Genomic DNA, 25,076 nt, shown 5'->3' with positions numbered 1-25,076 from the left:
TGGAATCGTTTCTGGGTGCACCTCCCACGGGACCCTGGTCATCAAATCCTGTAAATTATTCAACATAACCACCACTATCACACCAGTAGCTGAAAGGCAGTTTTGTCTTAGCCAATCTCACAGCAGCAAAAACAATTTGCAAGAACATGGCACCTTATGCGCACCACAATGAAACTGCAAGGAATGTTGCCTGGCAGTATACAAGACCATAAACAAGTCACCTTGAAACCATACAACATCCTCCCCAAGATTTACTATTCAGTAATGTTCAGACGCTTCCAATGCAAACTTGCAACATGAAACAGACTTGCTAAAAGATGCTCAATTTACACTTTGGAACGAACTTGACAAATGATCCTGACAGGCTTTTCTTGACTAAAAAAGTCTTAGCGTCAGCAAAAGCTCACTTGTTAGTGTGAGGTACTACCACATTCCCACACATTAATTAAGATGACTGCCCTTTTCAGAGAAAATTAATCATGGTTTATTAAATCCATAATTTAGAGATAATTTTGAGACATTGGAAGTGCATGACTAACCAACAAACATTTTATAGCATCATTTCTCAACCCCTTACTTTCGTACTCACATTGATACTAAAGATTTAAGGTTCCATTTGCTGCCACTGTAACCACAGGAGATGCATTTACTATACATGCAGTCACAGTGACGTGGATATTATTGCAATGATCTGGATATGATCTGGTGGCTGCAAGGTGACAGGGACTAGGAGCTGAATGTCCAGGGGTATCAAGTGTGTAGGAAGGATAGGCAGGAGGAAGGAAGGAAGGAAGGAAGGGGGGGGGGGGGGGGGGTAGGGGGTAGCTCTGCTGATTAAGGATAGCATCAGGGTGGTAGTAAGGGATGGTATAGGAACCAAAGAGCAGAAAGTGGAATTGTTGTGGGTGGAGATTAGGAACAGCAAAGGGAGGAAGACGCTTGTGGGTGTCATTTATAGGCCCCCAAATAATGATCTGGAGGTGGGGTGGGCTGTTAACATGCAAATAAATGCAGCGTGCAGGAATGGAACGGCGATAATTATGGGGGATTTCAATCTACATATTGATTGGTCGACGCATGTTGGACGCGGTGGGCTTGAGGAAGAGTTCTTGGAATGCTGCCGGGATAGTTTCCTTGAACAGTGTGTGTTGGAGCCGACGAGGGAGCGAGCTATCTTGGATCTGGTGTTATGTAATGAGGCGGGTAGAATTACGGACCTTGTGGTGAAGGATCCTCTTGGGAAGAGTGATCATTGTATGGTGGAGTTTCTGATGCAGATGGAGGAGGAAAAAGTGGGTTCCCGGACATGTGTCTTTTGTTTGAACAGAGGGGAGTACGGTAGGATGAGAGAGGAATTGGCGAATGTTGATTGGGGGAGTGCGCTGGAAGGTAGGTCTGCTGAGGAACAGTGGAGGATCTTTAAGGAGATCTTTCTTGGTGCTCAGCAGAAATTTATTCCGATGGTTAAAAAGGATCGTAGGAGGAGAGATAATCAGCTGTGGATAACGAAGGAGGTAAAGGACAGTGTTAAATTAAAAGCAGATGCGTTTAGAGTAGCTAAGAGTAGTGGGCGAGAAGAGGATTGGGAGAGGTTTAAATGTCAAAGAATGACAAAGAAGTTGATAAAAAAGGATAGGATAAACTATGAAGCTGGGCTAGCGCTTAATATAAAAAAGGATAGCAAGAGTTTTTATAAATATATAAAAAGGAAGAGGCTGGCTAGGGTGAACATTGAACCCTTAGAGGATGAGAGGGGGGACTTAGTGGTAGGGGATGGGGAAACGGCTGAGGCCTTGAATAACTTTTGTGTTTCGGTCTTCACAGAGGAGGATGTGAATAATTTGCCGGGTGTTAGCGATGGAAAGATGGTAGGAGTGGAGGGCCTGAATGATATTATTGTTACTAGAGAGGCGGTGCTTGACAGACTGGAGGGACTGATTGTGGACAAGTCCCCAGGACCGGATGGAATGCATCCAAGGGTTCTGAAAGAAATGGCGGAGATGATAGTGGATTGCCTTGGTGATTATTTTCCAAACTACGCTGGATTCCGGGGAAGTGCCAGAAGATTGGAAAACGGCTAATGTTACGCCATTGTTTAAGAAGGGTGGCAGGCAAAAGGCAGGGAATTATAGGCCGGTTAGTTTAACGTCTGTTGTAGGTAAAATGTTAGAATCCGTCATCAAGAAGAAAATAGTGAGGCATTTTGAGGAGAATTGTTTGATAGAGCAGATGCAGCACGGTTTCGTTAAGGGGAAGTCGTGTCTGACGAATTTATTGGAGTTCTATGAGGATGTGTCTAGGGCGGTGGATAGAGGAGAGCCGGTGGATGTGGTCTTTCTGGATTTTCAGAAGGCGTTTAATAAGGTGCCTCTCAAGAGGTTATTGCAGAAGGTCAGGGGGCATGGAGTTGGGGGTAGGGTGTTAGCGTGGATAGAGGATTGGTTGTCAAATAGGAGGCAGAGAGTGGGGGTCAATGGGTGCTATTCGGATTGGCGGTTGGTGACTAATGGAGTGCCCCAGGGGTCAGTGCTGGGGCCTCAGCTATTTACCATTTATATAGATGGTCTGGAGGAGGGAACTGAGTGTATGGTGTCAAAATTTGCTGATGACACCAAGATTGTGCGGAGGGTGTGGAGAGTCTGCAGAAGGATCTAGATAGGCTGGGCGAATGGGCCAGGAAATGGCAAATGGAATTTAATGTTGGCAAATGTGAGGTTGTCCACTTTGGTAGGAATAATGGTAGGAAGGACTATTACTTACGAGGTGAAAAACTGCAGCAGGCGACGGTGCAGAGGGACCTCGGGGTCCTTGTGCATGAGTCGCAAAAACCCAGCCTGCAGGTGTAGCAGGTGGTCAGGAAGGCAAATGGGATGCTGACCTTCATAGCGAGGGGGATTGAATATAGAAGTAGGGAGGTCTTGCTGCAGCTGTATAGGGCATTGGTGAGGCCGCAGCTGGAGTACTGTGTGCAGTTTTGGTCGCCGCACTTACGCAAGGATATCTTGGCCTTGGAGGGAGTGCAGAGGAGGTTTAATAGGCTGATACCGGAGTTGAGGGGGTTGAGCTATGAGGAGAGGCTGAATAAACTAGGCTTGTACTCATTGGAGTTTAGAAGAATGAGGGGACATCTCATTGAGACATATATGATGATGAATGGGATGGATAGGATGGAGGTGGAGAGGCTCTTCCCGCTCAGAAAGGACAGTAGGACTAGAGGGCACAGCCTCAAGCTAAAGGGGGGGCGGTTTAGAATGGAGTTGAGGAGGAACTTCTTCACTCAAAGGGTGGTGAATCTCTGGAATTCTCTGCCCGTTGAAGTGGTGGAGGCTGCCTCACTAAATATTTTTAAGACGCGGGTTGATAGGTTTTTGATAGGCAAGGGGATTAAGGGTTATGGGGAGAGGGCGGGAATGTGGAACTGAGACACGACAGATCAGCCATGATCTTATTGAATGGCGGGGCAGGCTCAAGGGGCTAGATGGCCTACTCCTATTTCTTATGTTCTTATGCAAAGACACCACATGTAAATGCCAGTAGCAAATGGGACCTCCATAACATTGAGTAAATTAAGGTTAATTTAACAAGTCCTGCACCAGTAAAATATTTTTCCACCACGTTTAAGGATTGTAGTTTTCACAGAATGTTGAAAATTCTGGGATTGTGATTGGTTTGCTGCTCACCAGCTGCCTCACTCAAGACCCATCATTGTGTCCTTTTCACTCACCACTTGCTCCATCGCTGTCTACAAGCAGCAAGCAAAGAGGCCAAGGATGCACAATGATATCAGCAGCACTGACTTCCTGTTCTAGCATGAGGTAGAGTGGAGATTTAACCACCATCCTAACCATAGAATGATTGGCAAAAATGATTATTAAAGTTTTTGCTAAGAAAATCAGTTTTCACTGTCACCTGCCATTGACACCCTAATCCATGCCTTAACTCAAGGCACCACTGTTCCAAAACACTCCTGGTTCGTCAACAGTAGTGCTGAGGAAATGGGAAGGCTGCAGGATGACTTGGACAGACTGGAAGAGTGGGCAAAGAAGTGAAGAATGGAACACAACGTGAAAGACTGTGAGGATAAGTACTTTGGTAGGAAGAAGAGATTTAGACTATTTTCTAAATGGGGAAAGCTTCAGAAATCTTCAGATTCCTGAAGCTTTCCCCATTTAGAAAATAGGACTTGAGTGTCTTGGTTCAGGATCTCAAGGTTAAAATGCAGGTTCAGTTGGCAGTTAGGAACGCACAATGTCAGCATTCATTTCTAGAGGGCTAGAATACAAGAACAAGGATGTACGTGGAGGTTGTGTAAGGCTTTAGTCAGATCCCATTTGGAGTACTGTTAACAGTTTAGGGCCCCATACCTAAGGAAGCATGCGTTGGCCTTGGAGGGGTCCAGAAGAGGTTTACAAGAATGATCCCAGGAATGAAGGGTTTGTCATATGAGGAGTGGTTGACGAGTCTGGGTCTATACTCGATGGAGTTCAGAAAGAAGTGGGGGGAATCTGTTGAAATTTACAGAATACTGAGAGGCGTAGGTAGCATGGACATGGAGAGGATGTTTCTACCAGTGGGAGAGTCTAGAATTTCAGTGCATAACCTCAGAGTGAAGGGACACTCTGGGATGAGGAGATGAGGAGGCATTACTTCAACCAATGGGTGGTGAATCCGTGGAACTCATTGCCACAGAGGGCTGAGGGGGCCAGGTTATTGAGTGTCTTTAAGACAGAGATAGACAGGTTCTTGATCAATAAGGGGATCAAGGGTTACAGGGAAGAGGCAGGAGAATGGGGATGAGAATCCTATCAGCCACGATTGAATGGCGGAGCAGGCTTGATGGGCCACATGACCTAATTCTGCTCCTGCATCTTATGGTCCCCCATATTGTACCTTTTATCAACTTGAGATAATCCAAAACAATCAGTCCCATTTTCCCTATGCTGACCTACCTTGAAAAGTAAAGTTTAAAGTTTATTTATTAGTCACAAGTAAGGTTTACATTAACACTGCAATGAAGTTACTGTGAAATTCCCCCAGTCACCACACTATGGCACCTGTTCAGGTCAATGCACTTAACAAGCACATCTTTCAGAACATGTGAGGAAATCAGAGCATCTGGAGGAAACCCACACAGACACAGGGAGAACATGCAAACTCCACACAGATAGTGACCCAAGCAGGGAATCAAACCTGGGTCCCTGGTGCTGTGAGGCAGCAGTGCTAACAATTGTGCCACCATGGCTCCCCAATATAGCAACGTTTTTGGTTTAAAACTCTCATCCTGGTTTCCAAATCCTCCATGAATTTGCCATCTCTAATCTGCTTCAATCCCACAAATCTGAGATATCTAATTCTCTAATTTTGGCCTCTTGTGCATCCTTGTGGTTCAGTATCATTCTTTGTTTTACAATGTTTTTGCAAAATGCCTCTCATGTTGGAATATCAATGAGTTGCAACAATTTGCACCCACATGGACACCGTCCTGAGCAATCATTAACTCCATGTCTGAAGGAAACTCCAGTATAAATTTTAGTTTAAGATAGAATTTGAACTTAAAGCCGGCAAAATATTTTAATTTTATTAACGGCCAAAAATTGCAAGGTCAAGTTCTGATTGTTGGACACGAATCATTTCCTTCCTAACTGTACCATGGGTGCAGCTACATCACATGGACTTCAGTGGTTCAAGAAGGCAGTTTACTGTCACTTTCTCAAGCATAATTAGGGATAGGTAACAAGTACTGGCCTAGTAGTAATACTCAACACGTGAAAAAACTAACTCACTTTCATATTATTCATAGGTATTCAAACCAACAATCAATATATATTTTAACATTTTCAGTTCAATGAGTAGTAACTAAATGAAACATCCAGCATTGTATTCTGCAATACAAAGCCAAAGAATTCAGAATGAATCTTTGCCTGGGACAAGTTTCCTGACCTTTGTAGTCCATGTCCTTTACTTTGATGCTTCCCATCCTATGTACCAGCAGGATGTAGCAACGCTGGAATTCAGCGGGCAAGATCTGTCTAAGCCAAGATCAAGGGCTAATTGCAAAGAGTAACTCTGACATTTCAAAATGCAGATAGCAGACTTCCTTTACTTTAATGAACAAATGCATTTTGCATCAATTTGTAAGGCTAGTTGCCAAGCAAGATTCCTTGAATAGCAGCTGCCAAATCTAGGATCTCCACAATTAAAAAGAACAAGGACAGCAGGTGCATGGAAACACCACCATCTGGGAGATCCCTTCCAAGTCACAAATCATCCTGGCTTTGAACCATGTCACCATTCCATGACTGTCACTCCTTCCTACCAGTGTTGTGAGTGTACCTATGCCAATGGACTGCAGCATTTCAAGGTAGTGGTTCACCACCACCTGTTCATGGGCAATTAAGGATGCACAATAAATGCTGGTCTTGCCAGTGATATCCACATCACAATTTAAAAGAAGAATTCAATTCAGAAAGCAATTTATTTGTATAAAGCACCAAGGAAATCTAGAACAATGTCCTCCATCCAACTATTGAATCTGGGGATCAACTGAAATTTTCAAGATCAAGATTTGTAGATTTTTCTCGAGGGTTGAAAAACTTGCACCCTCATCCAAATCTTTCCTGCTCGCCTCCCTAATCCTATGTAACTGTTGCTCTGGAGCTTGAAATTCTGTGGATACAACTGTCTACCTGCTGTTGAGAAGTTCCAGCCATTCTTAGCTTCATATTTCAAAAGAACCACCCAGAATTTTCTGCCCTGTTATAACTTCATCTTACTGGTGTAAGATGGTTAACGTGTTCCTTCAATAGGTCATGAGGAAATTCTGCACTCATTTTTTTTAAGTGCTTCAACTGTTACTGGCCACAGCTTTGCAGCAGGTAAGTGAAGTTAGTATTCTGACTTGAAAAATTAAAGAAATGATCTTTTTTTCATGCAATCCGGTTTGGCTACTGGGTCAACGTGATCAACATTCATGGTTGGAGTCTGTTTTTAATGCCCAAGTGCTGTACACTTTCAGCTCTGTTGTTCACAATAAAAATTTCTAGGCAACAAACTGGTTGCAAAACCAAACACTGTAGAGCATACTGGTTCAACTAGTCTCCATCAACCAACATGCATTTATAAAAAGGCCCTCAAGTCCAACATTTTTAAAAACAGTGCACTTTCTACCATATGATGCAATTGCCCATGACAACAAAATACTCCCAAATTCAAAATTCTTGATGTGTATGGCGAGTCAGTCACAGAATTTTTCCTTCATCACTCCATATATTAGTTGGCTACATACATGGTTGATACATATGGTCAGCCATGATCATAATGAATGGCAAAGCAGGGTCAAAGAGCAAAATGGCCTACTCCTGCTTCTAGTTTGTTTCATTCCATGATTCCAACACATTTCTGCAGAAGTTATGGTTTAAAAAATGCACAACATAGTTGTCTCATTATCTTAAGAATGCAGTAGTGCTAAAAGAGTTATGCTAAAGGCAATTGTATTTATAAACATTGGGAAAATATGGCATAACCGAACTCCCAGAAATACACTAGAGATGGCAACACCAGTGCCTTAGGGGATTCACCTCTGCAGGCATGGTGGGCAAAGAAACATTTTAAAAAGCCCAATATAAATAACAAATTATTTTCTCCATTCTGGTGATGAATCCACAATGAGTTTTGTGCCATGGATACACAGTCGATAACCCTGAAAACTTGGTTCCCAACCTTCCTATCGATGGATTTCATCTAGGTCAAGATTTCAGAGAAAAGGGAAGAACAGCTATAAACTTTATGATTGCTGGGATTTATAAACATTCCATAAAACAAAACAGAGTAAACTATGAGATGGCAACTAACTAAATTTGCTTCTCTTTGGTATTGCAATGTGAAATAATGCAACTGTACCGTGGGAGTAAACACTAAGTTTACTAATTAATTTCACTTAAAAATGCATTCAATACTTAAATTTCAGCATGGTATAGAAACTTTTCAACAAGGTCAAGACAGTTTGGTTAGCTGTACATAAGCTTTGATTCCTAATATTCTCTGCTTTCAAAAACATTTCGGTGTTAAATATACCATGATTTAAATGTGTGTGCAGTCCATCATACAAATGGTAAGTTATTAGATTTTGGGACTGCATTTTAAGGTCATACAGATTTATCAGTTCTGCAATATCTATTCAGTTCTAAAATTCTGTGGCACAAGTATGTTTCTTCTTTTCGTCTCCCCCAGAACTGCATCAGCACCACGCATAGCAGTTTAAAAAATGGTTTACGGAAGCACAATTAATTCCTATAAAGGACTGACAATAAATTTATTCAACAGTTCATCTTTGATTTGGTCTAAAATAAACTTTTTACGCCTCCTGCGAATCTTTTCTCATCTAGCCTGACTGGCATATTATATTTCTTGGTCAAAAGAAATGCCCAGTCCTCAGGCTCTGCTACTGCAGCTCCACATTAGACAGGGAAGAAGGTTTAAAAAAGTTAACATAAGAACATAAGAAATAGGAGGAGTAGGCCATCTAGCCCTTCGAGCCTGCCCCGCCATTCAATAAGATCATGGCTGAAGTGGATCAGTTCCACTTTCCCGCTTTCTCCCCATAACCCTTAACTCCCTTGTCTGTCAAAAACTTATCTACCTATCTATCGTCTTGAATATATTTAGCGAGGTAGCCTCCACCACTTCAACAGGCAGAGAATTCCAGAGATTCACCACCCTTTGAGTGAAGAAGTTGCTCCTCAACTCTGTTCTAAACTGCCCCCCCCCCACTTGAGGTTGTGCCCTCTAGTCCTGCTGTCCTTTCTGAGTGGGAAGAATCTCTACCTCTACCCTATCCATCCCTTTCATTATCTTATATGTCTCTATAAGGTCCCCCCTCATCCTTCTAAACTCCAATGAGTACAGACCCAGTCTATTTAATCTCTCTTCATAGTCTAACCCCCTCATCTCCGGTATCAGCCTACTGAACCTCCTCTGCACTCCCTCCACTTTGGTTTCCAAAAGTATCCTGTGCACAGCTAAAGACTTAATTAACAGCAAAGAAGGTGAATTTCTGAAAGCCCCATGCATTGTTAGCTGTCTACATGTTGTCCACATGGACTTCACTAAGGCCTTTGACAAGGTCCCTCATGGCAAACAGGTGCAGAAGGTGAGGTCACATGGATCAGAGGTGAGCTGACAAGGTGGATACAAAACTGGCTTGGTCAAAGAAGACAGAGGGTAGCAGTGGGAGGGTGCGTTTCTGAATGAAGGGCTGTGACAAGTGGTGTTTCTCAGGGATCAATGTTGGGACCTTTGCTGTTTGTATTTGGAGGAAAATGTAACTGGATTGATTAGTAAGTTTGCAGACGACACAAAGATTGGTGGATTTGTGGATAGCGATGAGGACCAGTTGGAGACTTAGGCGGACAGATGGCAGATGGAGTTTAATCCAGACAAATGTGAGGTAATGCATTTTGGAAGGTCTAATACAGATAGGAAATATACAGTAAATGGCAGAACACTTAGGAATATTGAAAGGCAAAAGGATCTGGGTGTACAGTACACAGGTCACTGAAAGTGGCAATGCAGGTGGAGAAGGTAGTCAAGAAGGTACATGGCATGCTTGCCTTCATTGGCAGGGGTACTGAGTTTAAAAATTGGCAAGTCATGTTGACGCTTTATAGAGCCTTGGAATATAGTGTTCATTTCTGGTCACCACACAACCAGAAGGATGAGGAGGCTTTGGAGGCGATACAAAAAAAGATTTACCAGCGTGTTGCCTGGTATGGAGGGCATTAGCTATGAGGAGAGATTGGAGAAACTTCGTTTGTTCTCACTGGAGTGACGGAGGTTGAGGGGAGACCTGATAGAAGGCTACAAGATTATGAGGGGCATGGACAGAGTAGATAGTCAGAAGCTTTTTCCCAGGATGGACTAGGGGGCATAGGTTTAAGGTGCAAGTTTTAAAAGAGATGTACGAGTGAGTGCCTGGAACTTGTTGCCGGGGGAGGTAGTGGAAGTGGATATGGTAGTGACTTTTAAGAGGCGTCCTGACAAGTACATGAATGAGATGGGAATAGAGGAATATGGTCCCCGGAAGTGTAGGGGGTTTTAGTTAAGTCAGGCAGCATGGTCAGTGCAGCCTTGAAGGGATGAAGGGCCTGTTCTTTGCTTTTTGTTTTTTGTTCATTGTTGTATGGTAACTCAATGGATGGGATAGCTTTGTGAAAGTTTAACCATACGTTTATTCCAATATTCAACTGAAAACCAGATTTGGATAACCCAGGTCAGCCTTAATTACAATTTCAATTCTAGTACATCAGTATGTCCAAACAGCTATCAAAAGCAACTGAAGCAAATAAAATAATTTCTTAAAAAACCAGAGTGCATTTATATAGTAGTGATTAGCACATATTGCAAGAATGTGCAGCAGTCCAAGCAAAAACTCTATTGATGGAAAAACAAATGGGAAATTAAGCTTAGATATGTTGTAATGGTTTACAAGAGTAAGCATGAATTGAACGTACTATATTTCCCACAGCTAACATGCGGTATTGAGTGAACATCTGTTATGCATTTAACGACAAAATTATACGTGGACAAAAATAATTTAAACAGCTGAGTTTAGACTTCACGTTAGTCAGACATATCTTGTGAAAATATTTATCAACCACTTTTTACACATATGCCAATTGTAACTTACTACTTCACAAAATGATGGTAACTTTGCTCCAAAATGGGCAAAAAGCAAGATTTCTATCATGAAAATAGGTGCAAAACATGACTAATACAGCCTGGTATTATCTAAGGTCAATGAGTAAAAGTTTATCCACTTCTGTACATGACAGTCCCACGATCCCACGCAAAAAAGTGCTCATTGTCTAGATGCATGCAAACAATACATTACTTATAGGATTATGCACATACAAGAAGTTTAAATTTTCTGGAAAAAAGCCACAATGAATCAAATCAAAGGTGCTTTGAGAAAAGATTAAAAGGGAAGGTACATGGATCATGTGCAAATTTTGTGAATTGTGCCGAATTCCACTGTGAAACTACAGTAATTCATATATTCAGACGAAGAGCAAATAAGACTGTTTAGGTTAATAGAACTTTGCAGTGAACAGGTGGGACATAAATAGAGCTCATGATCCTACAGGACAGCAGCTAACCTTGAAAATGTCTGAAGAAACAAACAAAGGCTATACTCTCTTGAAGGGAATTTGACCACTGAAGGCAACTTGTTCGAATATACCCTGAGATTGCCTGTTTGTTAACTTAGGAAACAAACGTATCAAAGTTCATAATCAAATCAATATTACATTTTTAAGACAAACTAAAAGTCAAACTTATCTACGTTCCAATCTCCTTTATCCTCAGGATCTTTCTTTTTTTCCCAATTTCTCTCTCATGCTCACTTGGCTTCCCTAGGTGCACCCACACTATTTGATGAAATCAACTTTCTCACTGCTCTATAACTACAGAAGTTCCCTGCGTTCATTACTGGATTTATTAGTCATTATCTTGCATACACAGCCCTTTATTTTGCTTCCCCCAAAAGTGGGAATATCTGGTCCAATCTACTTCATCAAACTCCTTCAATATGTTGAAACCTATTAGGTCACTCCTCAACCTTTTTTAGTTAAAAAAAAAGCTGCCGCCTGTTCAATATTCAACAAAAACAGAAAATGCTGGAACATCTCAGCAGATCTGACAGCATCCGTGGGGAGATAATAGGGCTAACATTTAGTCTAGATGATCCTTCATCACAGGCTATTCAATATTGTTTGATAGTTCTGGTATCATGTCCTTAAGTCCTCCCTACATCTGATCCAGTGTCTCTATCTCCTTTGTAATAAGTTTGGTCAGAGCTAGAGGAGTAATTTTAAACAGATACTTTACGCAAAAAGCCTTGAATGGAAATTGAAAATTTAAGATTTCTGAACTTTCTATATAAATAGTCAGTCTTCAGCATGAAATATACACTGTCACAATGCTTACCTTACCCAATTGTAAGAAAGAACTGCATTCATGTGCATGCTCTGTCATAGGATCTTGAAGCACTCCACACAAATTATGTTAAAGATGTTGTTTGTTGACCAACATACATTGAGGAAGGTTCCACGAAAAGAGATGAACAACCAATTTTTATGGGAATGTTGGTTCAGGAATGAATGCTGGTTAGGAGACTGCAATTAGCTCCAGTTTTTCTTCACTAAGTGCGTAAGATCTTTATCATTCAGTAGATCGGCAGCTGGGTTTTAAGCATCCCCCAAAGACAACACTTGGGCCACCTGAAACATCACCTTGAATCCTACTGCAGCGTGGGCCTCTTTTAAGGTCAAGCCAAATACAAGTCAACAACTTTCTTACTCCAAAACTAGAAGCCACCAACTAATGCAGAATCAAAGACAGACAAAACAGTAAGAACTATATATTTATTTAAAAATGTAGATTCACCTCAGACACCCTGATGTGTTTTTGAAGACAGTTGTCCATTCAGCATCACGTGGTTTGGAATCCTCATTAGGTTCATTCTCCCAACCTGAATGAGGAATGATGACTTCATTTGTGAGAGTCTGAAGGCCATGGTTGATAATCACAATTTTCAGCGGTTCATAGGAAGACAAGTTCCACAATGTACCTGTACAAAAAAATAAAAACAATTTGACAGCATAAAAATGATATTTTTGTTCAAAATTGTCACATAAAAGGTTTGAAAATTAATTTGTGAGAAACTAGAAATATTTTTGCAAACCTTGTACACCACAACAAACACAAAATTCCAATCTAGCTGTGCAACTGCAGATTTGTTGTCAAGGAATCAGAATGATGCCCTATTCTGTTGACTGTACTTGTGCCAATTGGTTACAGCAACTCTGAGTTAAGTTGTCCTGACTTTTCCCTTAAGCCCATAAAATAATCACATTTTAATTTAAAATTTCCAAACTATAAAGCTCATGTCGAAGTCACAGCATCAGAATTGTATGCTTGTCGTGTGGGATGAATGACAAAATAAACTGCATAGATATACAAACACTTCTTTTGTATTAGAATATAGATTCCTTTGCTACCACTTGCTCTTACTCTCCCACAATGGGACACTGCTTTTTCAGTGACATGCTTTTTACAAAGCTTTGTTCATTAGAAATGTGACTCACATGCATAATTGAAGTGATTCGCTATCTCAGCTTAAAGAATGTCTTAACTGACAAGATATTCCAAATACCATGGATCAGAACCTTAATATTTAAATTGTGAAATGCCACTATGAAATTTTTGATTTTAATCACAGAATTGTTACAGCATTGAAGGGGGCCATTGCCCCTTTTGTGATTGTGCTGGCTCACTGTACATTCAACCATCACAAATAATATTTCAGTTCTCAACTATAAATGTCAATTATTAAATTTGTCCTCAGGTTCAAATCAACAAGTCTTGGTCATGTTTCAGGCTGGCTTTAATTGGGAACCATTGTGAGGCAAACATGATAATCACTACACTATGGAGACACCATAACAACTGATGCCAGTTTCACGGTTGCCATTATTGATATTCGCTCTTATGCCAGGTTTAACAACTGAATTTAAATTCCACCAGCTGCTCTATTGGGAATTGAACCCATGTCCCCAGAGTACTAATGCGAATTTTCAGCCCAGTGACATTACCACTACTCAACCACTCCACCCTATGGAACAAACTCATTAGCAGCAGCTCTTCAGCCTTCAAAAAAGATATCTGGGGATATTCAACACGCTTCACAACAGCGACAGGTAGGTACAGAAGTGTTCTCAGATACACCAGGAATTGAGTTTAGGAGTCAAGAGATAATGTTGCAGCTATACAGGACCTTGGTCATACCCCACTTGGAGTACTGTGCTCAGTTCTGGTCACCTCATTACAAGAAAGATGTGGAAGCCATTGAAAGGGTGCAGAGGAGAATTACAAGGATGTTGCCTGGTTTGGATGGTATGCCTTATGAGGATAGGTTGAGAGAGGTCGGTCTTTTCTCCTTGGAGAGAAAGATGAGAGGTGACCTGAAAGAAGTGTATAAGACGTTGAAGGGTATTGATCGGGTGGATTCTCAGAGGCTTTTTCCCAGGGCTGAAATGGCTGCCACGAGAGGAGACAGGTTTAGACTGCTGGGGAGTAGGTGCAGAGGAGACGTCAGGGATAAGTTTTTCACTCAGAGGGTGATGGGTGCATGGAATCGGCTGCCAGCGGTGGTGGTGGTGGAGGCGGATTCGATAGGATCTCTTAAGAGACTTCTGGGTGAGTACATGGGACTCAGTAGGATTGAGGGTTATAGGTAAGACTATTAGGTAGAGATGTTCGGCGCAACTTGTGGGCTGAAGGGCCTCTTTGTGCTGTAGTTTTTCTACATTCTATGTTCTAGCCCTCAGCCTTCTGAGTCACAAGTAAAACACAACCCCAGCCTACCCAAGCTTTCCTCACAGGCAACAATTTTCAAGCTCTGGCAATATTCATGTAACTCTGAACTCCCTCCAGAGCAATTATGTCCTTCAGCTAAGTGGCAACTAAGTGGTATATATTCCAGCTGTTGCCTAACCAGCATTTTCTACAGTTCCATCATTACATCCCTGCTTTTGTATCCTACATCTTGTACAGTAAAGGCAAGTGTTCCATATGCTTTTTAAAAGCACTTTACCTACCTTTCTTGCCACCTTTAAAGATCTGTGGACATACATTCCACAGGAATCAGTTTATGGAACTTTATTGTTCCAACTATATATAAACGATTTGGAGAAAAATGTAACTAGTCTGATTATTAAGTTTGCAGGCGACACAAACATTGATGGAGTTGCAGATAGTGAAGAGGATTGTCAGAGGATACAGCAAGATATAGACTGATTAGAGACTTGGGTGGAGAAATGGCGGAAGGAGTTTAATCCGAATAAATGCAAGGTGATGCATTTTGGAAGGCCCAATGCATTTTGGAATTACATAGTAAATGACAGAACCCTTAGGAATATTGACAAGCAGAGTTTTGGGTGTACATGTCCACCGATCACTGAAAGTGGCAACACAGATGGATAAGGTAGTCAAGAAGGTATACAGCATACTTGCCTTTGTCAGTTGGGGCATTGAGTATAAAAACTGGCATGTCATGCTGCAGCTGTACACAACCTTAGGCCTCATTTGGAATATTGTGTATAATCTACACTACAGGAAGGATGTGGATGCTTTGGAGACGGTACAGAAGAGGTTATGTTACCTGGTCCAGAGAGTATTAGCTACGAGGAGAAGGTGGATAAAGTCGGCTTGTTCTCACTGGAATGACGGAGGTTGAGCGGCAACCTGATAGGGGCTTACAAGACTATGAGTGACATGGACAGCGCAGATAGTCAGATGCTCTTTCCTAGGGTAGAAAAGTCAAACACTAGAGGGCATAGGTTCAAGGTACGTGGGGAAAAGTTTTTAAGAGATGTGCGAGGTAGGTTTTATTTACACAGGTGGTGGTGATGTTTGGAATGTGCTGCCCAAGGAGATGATGGGAGCAGGTACAATAGCAGCATTTAAGGGCATCTAAATGAATAGGGATGGGAACAGAAGGGTATGGACTGCCTTGGTGCATACTGATTTAGTTTAGACAGGCATCATGATCCACTCATGCTTGGAGGGCCCAAGGGCCCGTTGTTATGCTGGACTGTTCTTTGTGCCTCACCCTGCAATATCCTCCCATTTATAATGTATTCCCTAGCTTTGTTTGCCCCTCTCCAAATGCATTAGCATACACTTCTCAGCACTGAATTACATCCACCACTTTTCCACCCACTCAACCAACAATTGAAATCATTTTGGAGACAACAGCTATTCTTTGCATTATCAACTGCACGGCCAATTATTGTACCATTTGAAAATTCACCAATCATGCCACCCATATTTAAACCCAATATACACAAACAGCAAGGAACCCAACATTAAACCTTATGAAAGCCGCTGGAAACCATTTTCATTTACAAAAAACATCCATCAACTATTACCCTTCATTTCCTGTCAATGAACTAAATTTTGATCCAACTCAGCACATTCCCTGTATCCCATGAGCTTTTACTTTTGGACAGTCAGTCTGCCATGTGGACCTTGCTAAAGTCCATGTCACCAACACCCATTGCACTACCTTCACCAATCCTCCTGGTTACTTCAAAAAATTTGATTCAGCGAGTAAGACATGATCTTCCCCTAACAAAACCATGCTGATTATCTCTGATCACTCCAGCCCTAAGTGACAATTTACCCAGGTTCTCAGAATTGACTCGAATAATTTGACCAAAGTAACACTGACCAGTCTTTAAATTTCTGGCCTACCCACTGTACTATTATTTACAAACGGGGCAATGTTTGCAGAACTCCAATCCTTTGGTACCTTGACCTGTATCCAGTGACAATTGGAAAATGATCCTCAGGTGCATTTGCTATTTCAACCCTGGCTTACTTCAAAGCCTGGGAAACAATCCATCTGGCCATGTTAATTTATCTCTGCCTTCAAGGATGCCTGTTCCGCGAATACTTCCTCTCCAATTATGCTTATTATATCTAATATTTTACACTCCTCCTCTAACTGGAAAGTCTGCGTCATCCTTCGTGAAGACAGAGCCAAAGTACTCATTAAAAGCCCTGCCCACATGTTCAGCATCAACACACAAGTTACCATGAACATCTCTGATAGGCCTTACTCTTTTCTTAGTTATTTTCTTATTGCTAATGTATTGATAACACATCTTTAGGTTTTCTTTGATTTTACCTGCCAACACTTTTTTGTATCCTCTTTGCTCTCCTAATTTCCTTTTCTTTTCCCCTATACTTTAACTCCTCTAGACTTTCTACAGTATTAAGTATTTTGTGATGATCATAAGCTTTCTTTTTCTACCAAGTCTTACCTTGTTGCTATTTCCTCATTAATCATTTCTGTTCGACCTCACTATTTCCACAACTGTCCAGCTGTCCCAACAGAATGAGGGCTTGATACCAAATAGAGGGTCGCTCTATCTCAGTAGATGAGCCATGTTACATTTTACCTTGCAATGCTTTTGAGAATGAAATGTTCATTAAAACATAACATATAGTAACAGTATCAGACTTAATGAGCGAGTAGGTAATAACATAGGAAAAATAAACATATGATTCAAAAGTTTAGTCTCAAGTCACGGCAATGTGCGTCATTTTGTAGATTCATTCCTGTATAAAACACTCATGCCTGCGACACATCAGAACTAATTCATTTGCAATTATTTATTGTTGAGGAAGGTAGGAATTCTCAGTAATCAAATTGAGTCCCAAATTAATAATAAACTTTAAAATTGTATACACAAGATGGACTAATGTTATAGCCAACAGAGCAAGAGCATCACAATGGTCACTATTCAGGGGACAATGTACTTTTCTGCATCTTGACAAGCATACCATCAAATGAAAGGTGCTTTGAGGTGATAGCATTGTACCTTTTGACTGCTGACTTGTGGAAGCTTTGTAACCGTATAAATTTGTGAAAAGTTGTCCTATAAGAGAACTTAAAAGCTACTACACAATTGGGTGAAAGCACAGCACGTTCAATGGAACTATGTTGAAATTCTAACAGTTATTAAAATCTCAAAAACAGGTTAACAAAATCTGGCATTAAATGACTCACCTGACAAAGTGACTGCAAGCACTCTGAAAGCTAGTGGCTTTTGCTACCAAATAAACCTGTTAGACTTTAACCTAGTGTTAAGAGACTTCTGACTGTATTAAAAGTATAACCATATATAACTGACAATTACCTAAAATCTATGTTAGAACCTCACCAATGAAATCACTACCCTGCCTACTCTGCCCCCAGAATTGCTCCAAAATAACTTCCCACCAATAATAATACAAAATCCAGTCTCAGATTCTTTCTTCACATTCAATCTGTTACCAAAACTTCTTTCTTACACTTCTTAAGCCTCTTTCCAAACTCTCAGCCACTATCTCCAAACAGCCACCAAATAGAGCTAGATTTCCGCAATACTTTTTTCACTTGTGGTCACCTTCACCTGTCTCAAAACAGAATACTCTAGTCCTCTTGCTTAAATTATTCCATTCAAATCTTTGCCAAACTCTACTGCCTTCCTTGTGTCTCATCAGATTCATACAAAATCCACATGATCATTTTCAATCTCTTCATGGCTACATCCCAATCCCAACAACTGCCTTCAACTGTCCACCCTGGAATTCATCACTTAGTTGTGGCTAAGCTACTCCTTATTCACTCAAGTCCACTATGAGTGCTACGTTATCTCAAACTCCCTCCTTATTCCTTGACCCTGTGTGCCCTGGCCAGCATTTCAAAGCCTCCTAAAATCTCTCTTTGGTTTCTACCATCTACCCCAACCAGTGTCACCCCCACCTCCTATTTTCAATCCATCTTTCTTCTCTTCTCCCTCTAAATTTCTCTGTTCTTTGTCATAAAATCACACAACTCATTAAAAACCCTACAGAGCAGAGAGAGGCCATTTGGCCCATCGAGTCTGCACCCAGGCCCTACCCCATATTCCTATACATTTACCCGCTAATCCCTCTAACTACACATCTCAGGACACTAAGGGGCAATTTTAGCATGGTCAATAAACCTAACCTGCACATCACTGGAGGAGTTATATTTCAATCTGCAAGATTCTGTTACTCCGATACTTAGTTTGCAGTAATACTCATCGGACCAATGCAATTTAACAAATACACACACTGGAAAGCCAGTTGGAACAAGGATTTCTCAACCTAACAAAAACATGGCAAAAGGAACTAGAGTTTATCACAATTTTACTTGTATACAGCCCAGGACCACACAAAAATGGCATCTAACACTTATTATTACTGTGTGGGTCAACCTGAAGTCAGAGGATAACTATTCAGGAACCCAGAAAAAGTTGTGTCCCAAGTTATAGAGTCATAGAGGTTTACAGGATGGAAACAGGCCCTTCTGCCCAACTTGTCCATGCCACCTTTTTCTTTAAACCCCTAAGCTGGTCTCAACTACCAGCATTTGGCCTATTTCCCTCTATATCTATCTTACCCATGTAATTGTCCAAACGCTTTTTAAAAGACAAAATTGTACCCACCTCTACTACTACCTTTGGCAGCTTGTTCCAGACACTCACCACAGTGTGGAAAAATTACCCCTCTGGACCCTTTTGTATCTCTATCCTCTCACCTTACACCTATGCCCTCTAGTTTTAGACTCCCCTACCTTCGGAAGAAGGTATTGACTATCTAGCTGATCTACTTCCCTCATTATTTTACAGACCTTTACAAGATCACCCTTAAATCTCCTGCACTCCAGAGAGAAAAGTCCAGCCTATCCAACCTCTCCTTATAACTCAAACCATCAAGTTCTGGTAGCGTACTTGTAAATCTTTTCTGCACTCTTTCTAGTTTAATAATATCCTTTCTATAATAGTGATCAGAACTGTACACAGTATTCCAAGTATGGCCTTACCAATGTCTTGTACAAACTTCAACAAGATATCCCAACTCCTGTATTCAATGTTCTGACCGATGAAACCAAGTATGCTGAATGCCTTCATCACTCTGTCCACCTGTGACTCCACTTTCAAGGAGCTATGAACACGTATCCCAAGATCTCTTTGTTCTGTAACTCTCCCCAGTGACCTACCATTAACTGAGTAAGTCCTGCCCTGGTTCAATCTACCAAAATGTATCATCTTGCATTTGTCTAAATTAAACTCCATCTGCCATCTGTCAGCCCAGTGGCCCAATTGATCAAGATCCCATTGCACTCCAAGATAACCTTCTTCAGTGTCCACTATGCCACCAATCTGCAATCTTACTAACCATGTATCCTTTATTCTTATCCAAATCATTAATACAAATGACAAATAACAATGGACCCAGCACCAATCCCTGAGGCATGCCACTGATCACAGGGCTCCAGTTTGAAAAACTACTCTGTACAACCACCCTCTGGCTTCTGTCAGCAAACCAATTTTGTATCCATTTAGCTACCTCACCCATGCATACCTTGTCAAAGACCTTGCTAAAGTCCATGTGGACAACATCAACTGCACTGCCTTCATCTAACTTCTTGGTTACCCCTTCAAGTTAAGGATATGCTGCACCAATTTCAGACAAACATGTTTTCAGGGACGGTAAGGTCAATTAAAACCTTGCACATTTACGAGTACACAACATATTCCATGCACTAAATCATACTAACGGTATTTTACTGCAACATTTCACCATGAAAATCTCATTTCTGACTGCTGTATAGCAAATATGCCTGTGAGGGGGGGGAGTTGTAAAAAGGGTTGGACTTTTCTTGTCTGTTTAAAGGAAAGTATATTTTTGTAAAATTAAAAATAAGTAGGGAAATCTATGTGCTGAATTGCTTTCAGACATTTTCCGTCAAGTAACAGTCTGGGATGTATGCAAGAGGTTCCACCAAACAGCAATGTAACAACTCCTTACAGGACAAACTGGCTGTGAATTAGTGCAATATCAAATTCAAACAATAAATCTATCATTAATCCTCAACTTTTGCAATTCTGTAATTCAGAAGGAATCGCTATTAATTTGGGCAACTAAGCTCCACATTATTCATCTCCATATGGGTTCTTTGCTTACCAAATCTTCATTCGAAAATTAAGGAAGCAACATTTTCTATTTTGACTTTGTAAATATGCTTTACATATTCCATCAACAAGTTGCTGGCACGGTGGCACAGTGGTTAGCACTGCTGCCTTACAGCTCCAGGGACCCGGGTTCAATTCTGGCCTTGGATGACTGTCTGTGTGGAGTTTGCACATTCTCATGTCTGTGTGGGTTTCCAAGGGGTACTCTAGTTTTCTCCTATATTCCAAAGATGTGCATGTTAGGTGGATTAGTGTTGCTAAATTGTGCCTTTTGTTAGCCATGGGAAAAGTGTGGTGTTATGGGGATAGGGAGAGGGAGAGGGAGAAGATCTGGGTAAGATAATCTGTAAGACTCAATGGGCCAGATAGCCTCTTTTGCACTGTAAGGATTCTATGAACTGGCCCATCTTCAAAATGCCATAAAAACCAAGTAATTCAAGAGATTTTGTAAAGTCTGAAAAATAGCACATTTATTTCAGACTTTTCAGTATACAGCCCTTCCAGATAGTTAGGGAAGAGGACTAAATACAACTTATATTAATAACTTTACAGAATTAAAATGTTATAAAAATTCAGAGGGTGCCATTAAAGTAGTCATCTGGGAGGTTGGACCAATAATTAGGAGAATAAAGAGAGGGCTAACGAAATGAAGAATGAGACAGCAAAAGCACTAATCCTATTTTCTAGGAAAAAATGATCTGCTTTAAAATTAAGAGAGAGTTTAACAGGTTGGCATAGAGAAGATGTTTCAACAAATGGATATGTGAAAAACTCAGGACCACAAATATGGCAGTCACAAATAAATTCAGTAAGCATTTCATGAGACTCTAATAACTTAATTGGCGATAAGAGTGCAGGAATGGCTGAAGCAAATAGTATAGATGTATTAAGGGAAAGCTAGCTAAGTACTTGAGGGAGAAAGGAGGCTATCTTGTTGAGGTGTGAAAAAAAACTGTCAAGATAATGGAGTACAAGAAAGATTTGAGGACTCAGTAAAATCAAGATTAATAAAAATGGGATAAAATAAAGAACTGAATAAAAGGGAAACCGATACGGGTACATCTGTTTGAAAGTGTTTTTGTTATGTGAATTAGCTTAGTATTAGTGAAAAGGTGTTTATGCAAATAACTAAGGGTTGAACAATGATACAGAAAGTGGAGAAGAATTCTCTTGCACTCACTAACTTTAGCCAAAAGAGTATCAAATAAGGAATTAACAATACCTTATTTAATAGATATAGAAGTTGACTTCTTGGTAGTATTTTCTGCACTGATAGACACAGTTACATTTCAGATGGCAGTATCCACTAAATTAATAACCACACTTATTGTTCTGCTGCTTTGCCAAAACTAAAACTCCACGACCAAATTCTATGCTACTTTATTATTCATTTTTAATCCTAGGTGAGATTTTGCATGTAAAAAAATGTTCAACAGGTGCACGTCAAATAAAAACATCTCATCACAAACATGAACAGTACCATTCTCTTAATCCAGTACAGCTACACAGTTTGAGAGCCATTGCTTCACAGCACAAAGAACATAAGAAGTAGGAGCAGGAGTAGGCCATCTAGCCCTTCGAGCCTGCCCCGCCATTCAATAAGATCATGGCTGATCTGAAGTGGCTCAGTTCCACCTTCCTGCTTTCTCCCCATAACCCTTAATTCCCTTGCCTACCAAAAACCTATCTACCCATGTCTTAAATATATTTAGCGAGGTAGCCTCCACCACTTCAACGGGCAGAGAATTCCAGAGATTCACCGCCCTTTGAGTGAAGAAGTTCCTCCTCAACTCTGTTCTAAACTGTCGTCCCCCCCCTCTTATCTTGAGGCTGTGCCCTCTAGTCCTGCTGTCCTTTCTGAGCGGGAAGAATCTCTCTACCTCTACCCTGTCCATCCTCTTCATTATCTTCTTATACATCTCTATAAGATCCCCCCTCATCCTTCTAAACTCCAACGAGTACAGACCCAGTCTATTTAGTCTCTCTTCATAGTCCAACCCCCTCATCTCCGGTATCAGCCTAGTGAACCTCCTCTGCACTCCCAAGACCAAAATATCCTTGCGCAAGTGCAGCGACCAAAACTGCACACAGTACTCCAGCTGTGGCCTCACCAGTGCCCTGTACAGTTGCAGCAAGACCTCCCTGCTTTTATATTCTATCCCCCTTGCTATAAAGGCCAGCATCCCATTTGCCTTCTTGATCACCTGCTGCACCTGCAGACTGGGTCTTTGCGACTCATGCACAAGGACCCCCAGGTCCCTCTGCACCGTAGCAAGCTGCAGCTTTTCGCCCTTTAAATAGTAATCCCTCCTACTATTATTCCTGCCAAAGTGGATAACCTCACACTTGCTAACATTGTACTCCATCTGCCAGGTCCTCACCCACTCGCTCAGCCTATCTAGGTCCCTCTGCAGACTTTCCACACCCGCCATACAATTTGCTTTTCCACTCATCTTTGTCTCATCAGCAAATTTTGTCACCCTACACTCAGCCCCCTCCTCCAGATCATCCATATAAATGGTAAATAGCTGAGGCCCCAGCACCAATCCCTGGGGCACTCCACTAGTCACCAACCGCCAATCTGAATAGCACCCATTGACACCAACTCTCTGCCTCCTTTTAGGCAACCAATCCTCTATCCACGCTAACACCTTACCCCCAACTCCATGCCCCCTAACCTTCTGAAGCAACCTTTTGTGCGGCACCTTATCAAACGCCTTCTGAAAATCGAGAAACACCACATCCACTGGTTCCCCTCTGTCTACCGCACTAGTCACATCCTCATAGAATTCCAATAAATTTGTCAAACACGACTTCCCCTTAACGAATCCATGCTGCGTCTGCTCTATCAAACAATTTTTCTCTAGGTGCCTCGTTATTTCTTCTTTGATGACGCATTCAAGCATTTTTCCAACAACAGACATTAAATTAACCGGCCTATAATTCCCTGCCTTTTGTCTGCTACCTTTTTTAAACAGCGGCGTAACATTAGCCATTTTCCAATCTTCCGGCACTTCCCCGGAATCTAGCTAGGTTTGAAAAATAATCACTAAGGCGTCTACTATCATCTCTGCCATTTCCTTCAGAACCCTGGGATGCATTCCATCCGGTCCTGGGGACTTGTCCACCATCAATCCCGCTAGTTGATCGAGCACTACCTCTCTACTGACAGTAATCACATTCAGGCCCTCAACTCCTACCATCCTTCTATCTTTAATACCCGGCAAACTATTCGCGTCCTCCTCCGTGAAGACCGAGGCAAAAAACTTATTTAAGGCCTCAGCCATTTCCTCACCTCCCACCACTAAATCCCCCCTCTCATCCTCCAAGGGTCCAACATTCACTCTAGCCAGCCTCCTCCTCTTTATATATTTATAAAAACTCTTACTATCCTTTTTTATATTTGGTGCTAATTTAGCTTCATAGTCTATCCTTCCTTTCTTTATCAACTTCTTAGTCAATCTTTGTTGATTTTTAAACCTCTCCCAATCTTCTACTCGCCCATTACTTTTAGCCACTCTAAACGCATCAGCTTTGAATTTAATACTCTCCTTTATTTCCTTCGATAACCACGGCTGATTATCCCTTCTCCTACGTTCCTTCTTTACCATCGGAACATATTTCTGCTGAACACCGAAAAAGATCTCCTTAAAGATCCTCCACTGTTCCTCAGCAGTCCTACCGACCAATCTGCGCCCCCAATCTACATTTGCCAATTCCTCTCTCATCCTATCGTACTCCCCTCTGTTCAAACAGAGGACACAGGTTCGGGGCCCTATTTTCTCATCCTCCATCTGCATCAAAAACTCAACCATACAATGATCGCTCATCCCAAGAGGATCCCTCACAACAAGATCCCTAATTCTACCTGCCTCATTACATAACACCAGATCTAAGATAGCTTGCTCCCTTGTCGGTTCCATCACACACTGTTCAAGGAAACTATCCTGGCAGCATTCCAAGAACTCTTCCTCAAGCCCACCGCGTCCGACATGGGTCAACCAATCAATACGTAGATTGAAATCCCCCATAATTATTGCCGTTCCATTTCTGCACGCATCGTTTATTTGCATATTTATAGTCTGCCCCACCTCCAAGTTATTATTTGGGGGCCTATAGACCACACCCACCAGCGTCTTCCTCTCCTTACTGTTCCTTATTTCCACCCACGATTCCACATTCTGCTCTTTGGAGCCTATATCTTCCCTTACTACCGCCCTGATATTATCCTTAATCAGCAGAGCTACCCCCCCCACTTCGGCCCATCATGTCTGCATCAAGCACCTATTTATTCTAATCCCATTTTCCAGCACATGGTCTGTACACTTGTGTGCAGAAATGCAACAGACAGGTGGTTAATCACAGCAGTTTTTTTAAAAAAATCAGTAGCAGTCTTAAGAAAATGTGGACAACTGGAACAACATTTTATAGAAAATGGAAATTAAGGGCTGGAAATGGCTATGAAAC

At 41.4% G+C, this 25,076-nt stretch overlaps 1 protein-coding gene across 13 annotated transcripts in view; it reads right to left on the bottom strand.

Annotated features, from left to right (window-relative positions):
• arvcfb (ARVCF delta catenin family member b) overlaps nt 1-25,076 on the bottom strand; it is a 347,569-nt gene that overhangs the window by 80,580 nt on the left and 241,913 nt on the right. For all 13 annotated transcript variants that reach the window (XM_080208051.1, XM_080208039.1, XM_080208047.1 and 10 more), the window contains one exon: nt 12,442-12,625. In XM_080208051.1, coding sequence (XP_080064177.1) covers nt 12,442-12,625 — 184 coding nt within the window. The remainder of the gene's footprint in view (nt 1-12,441; nt 12,626-25,076) is intronic.

This window comes from Carcharhinus amblyrhynchos, chromosome 20 (assembly GCF_965287045.1).
Source record: "Carcharhinus amblyrhynchos chromosome 20, sCarAmb.v2.hapA, whole genome shotgun sequence".
Lineage (NCBI taxonomy): Eukaryota > Metazoa > Chordata > Chondrichthyes > Carcharhiniformes > Carcharhinidae > Carcharhinus > Carcharhinus amblyrhynchos.
Note: the sequence above shows the minus strand (reverse complement) of the source record. Positions and strands in the feature narration are given on the sequence as shown.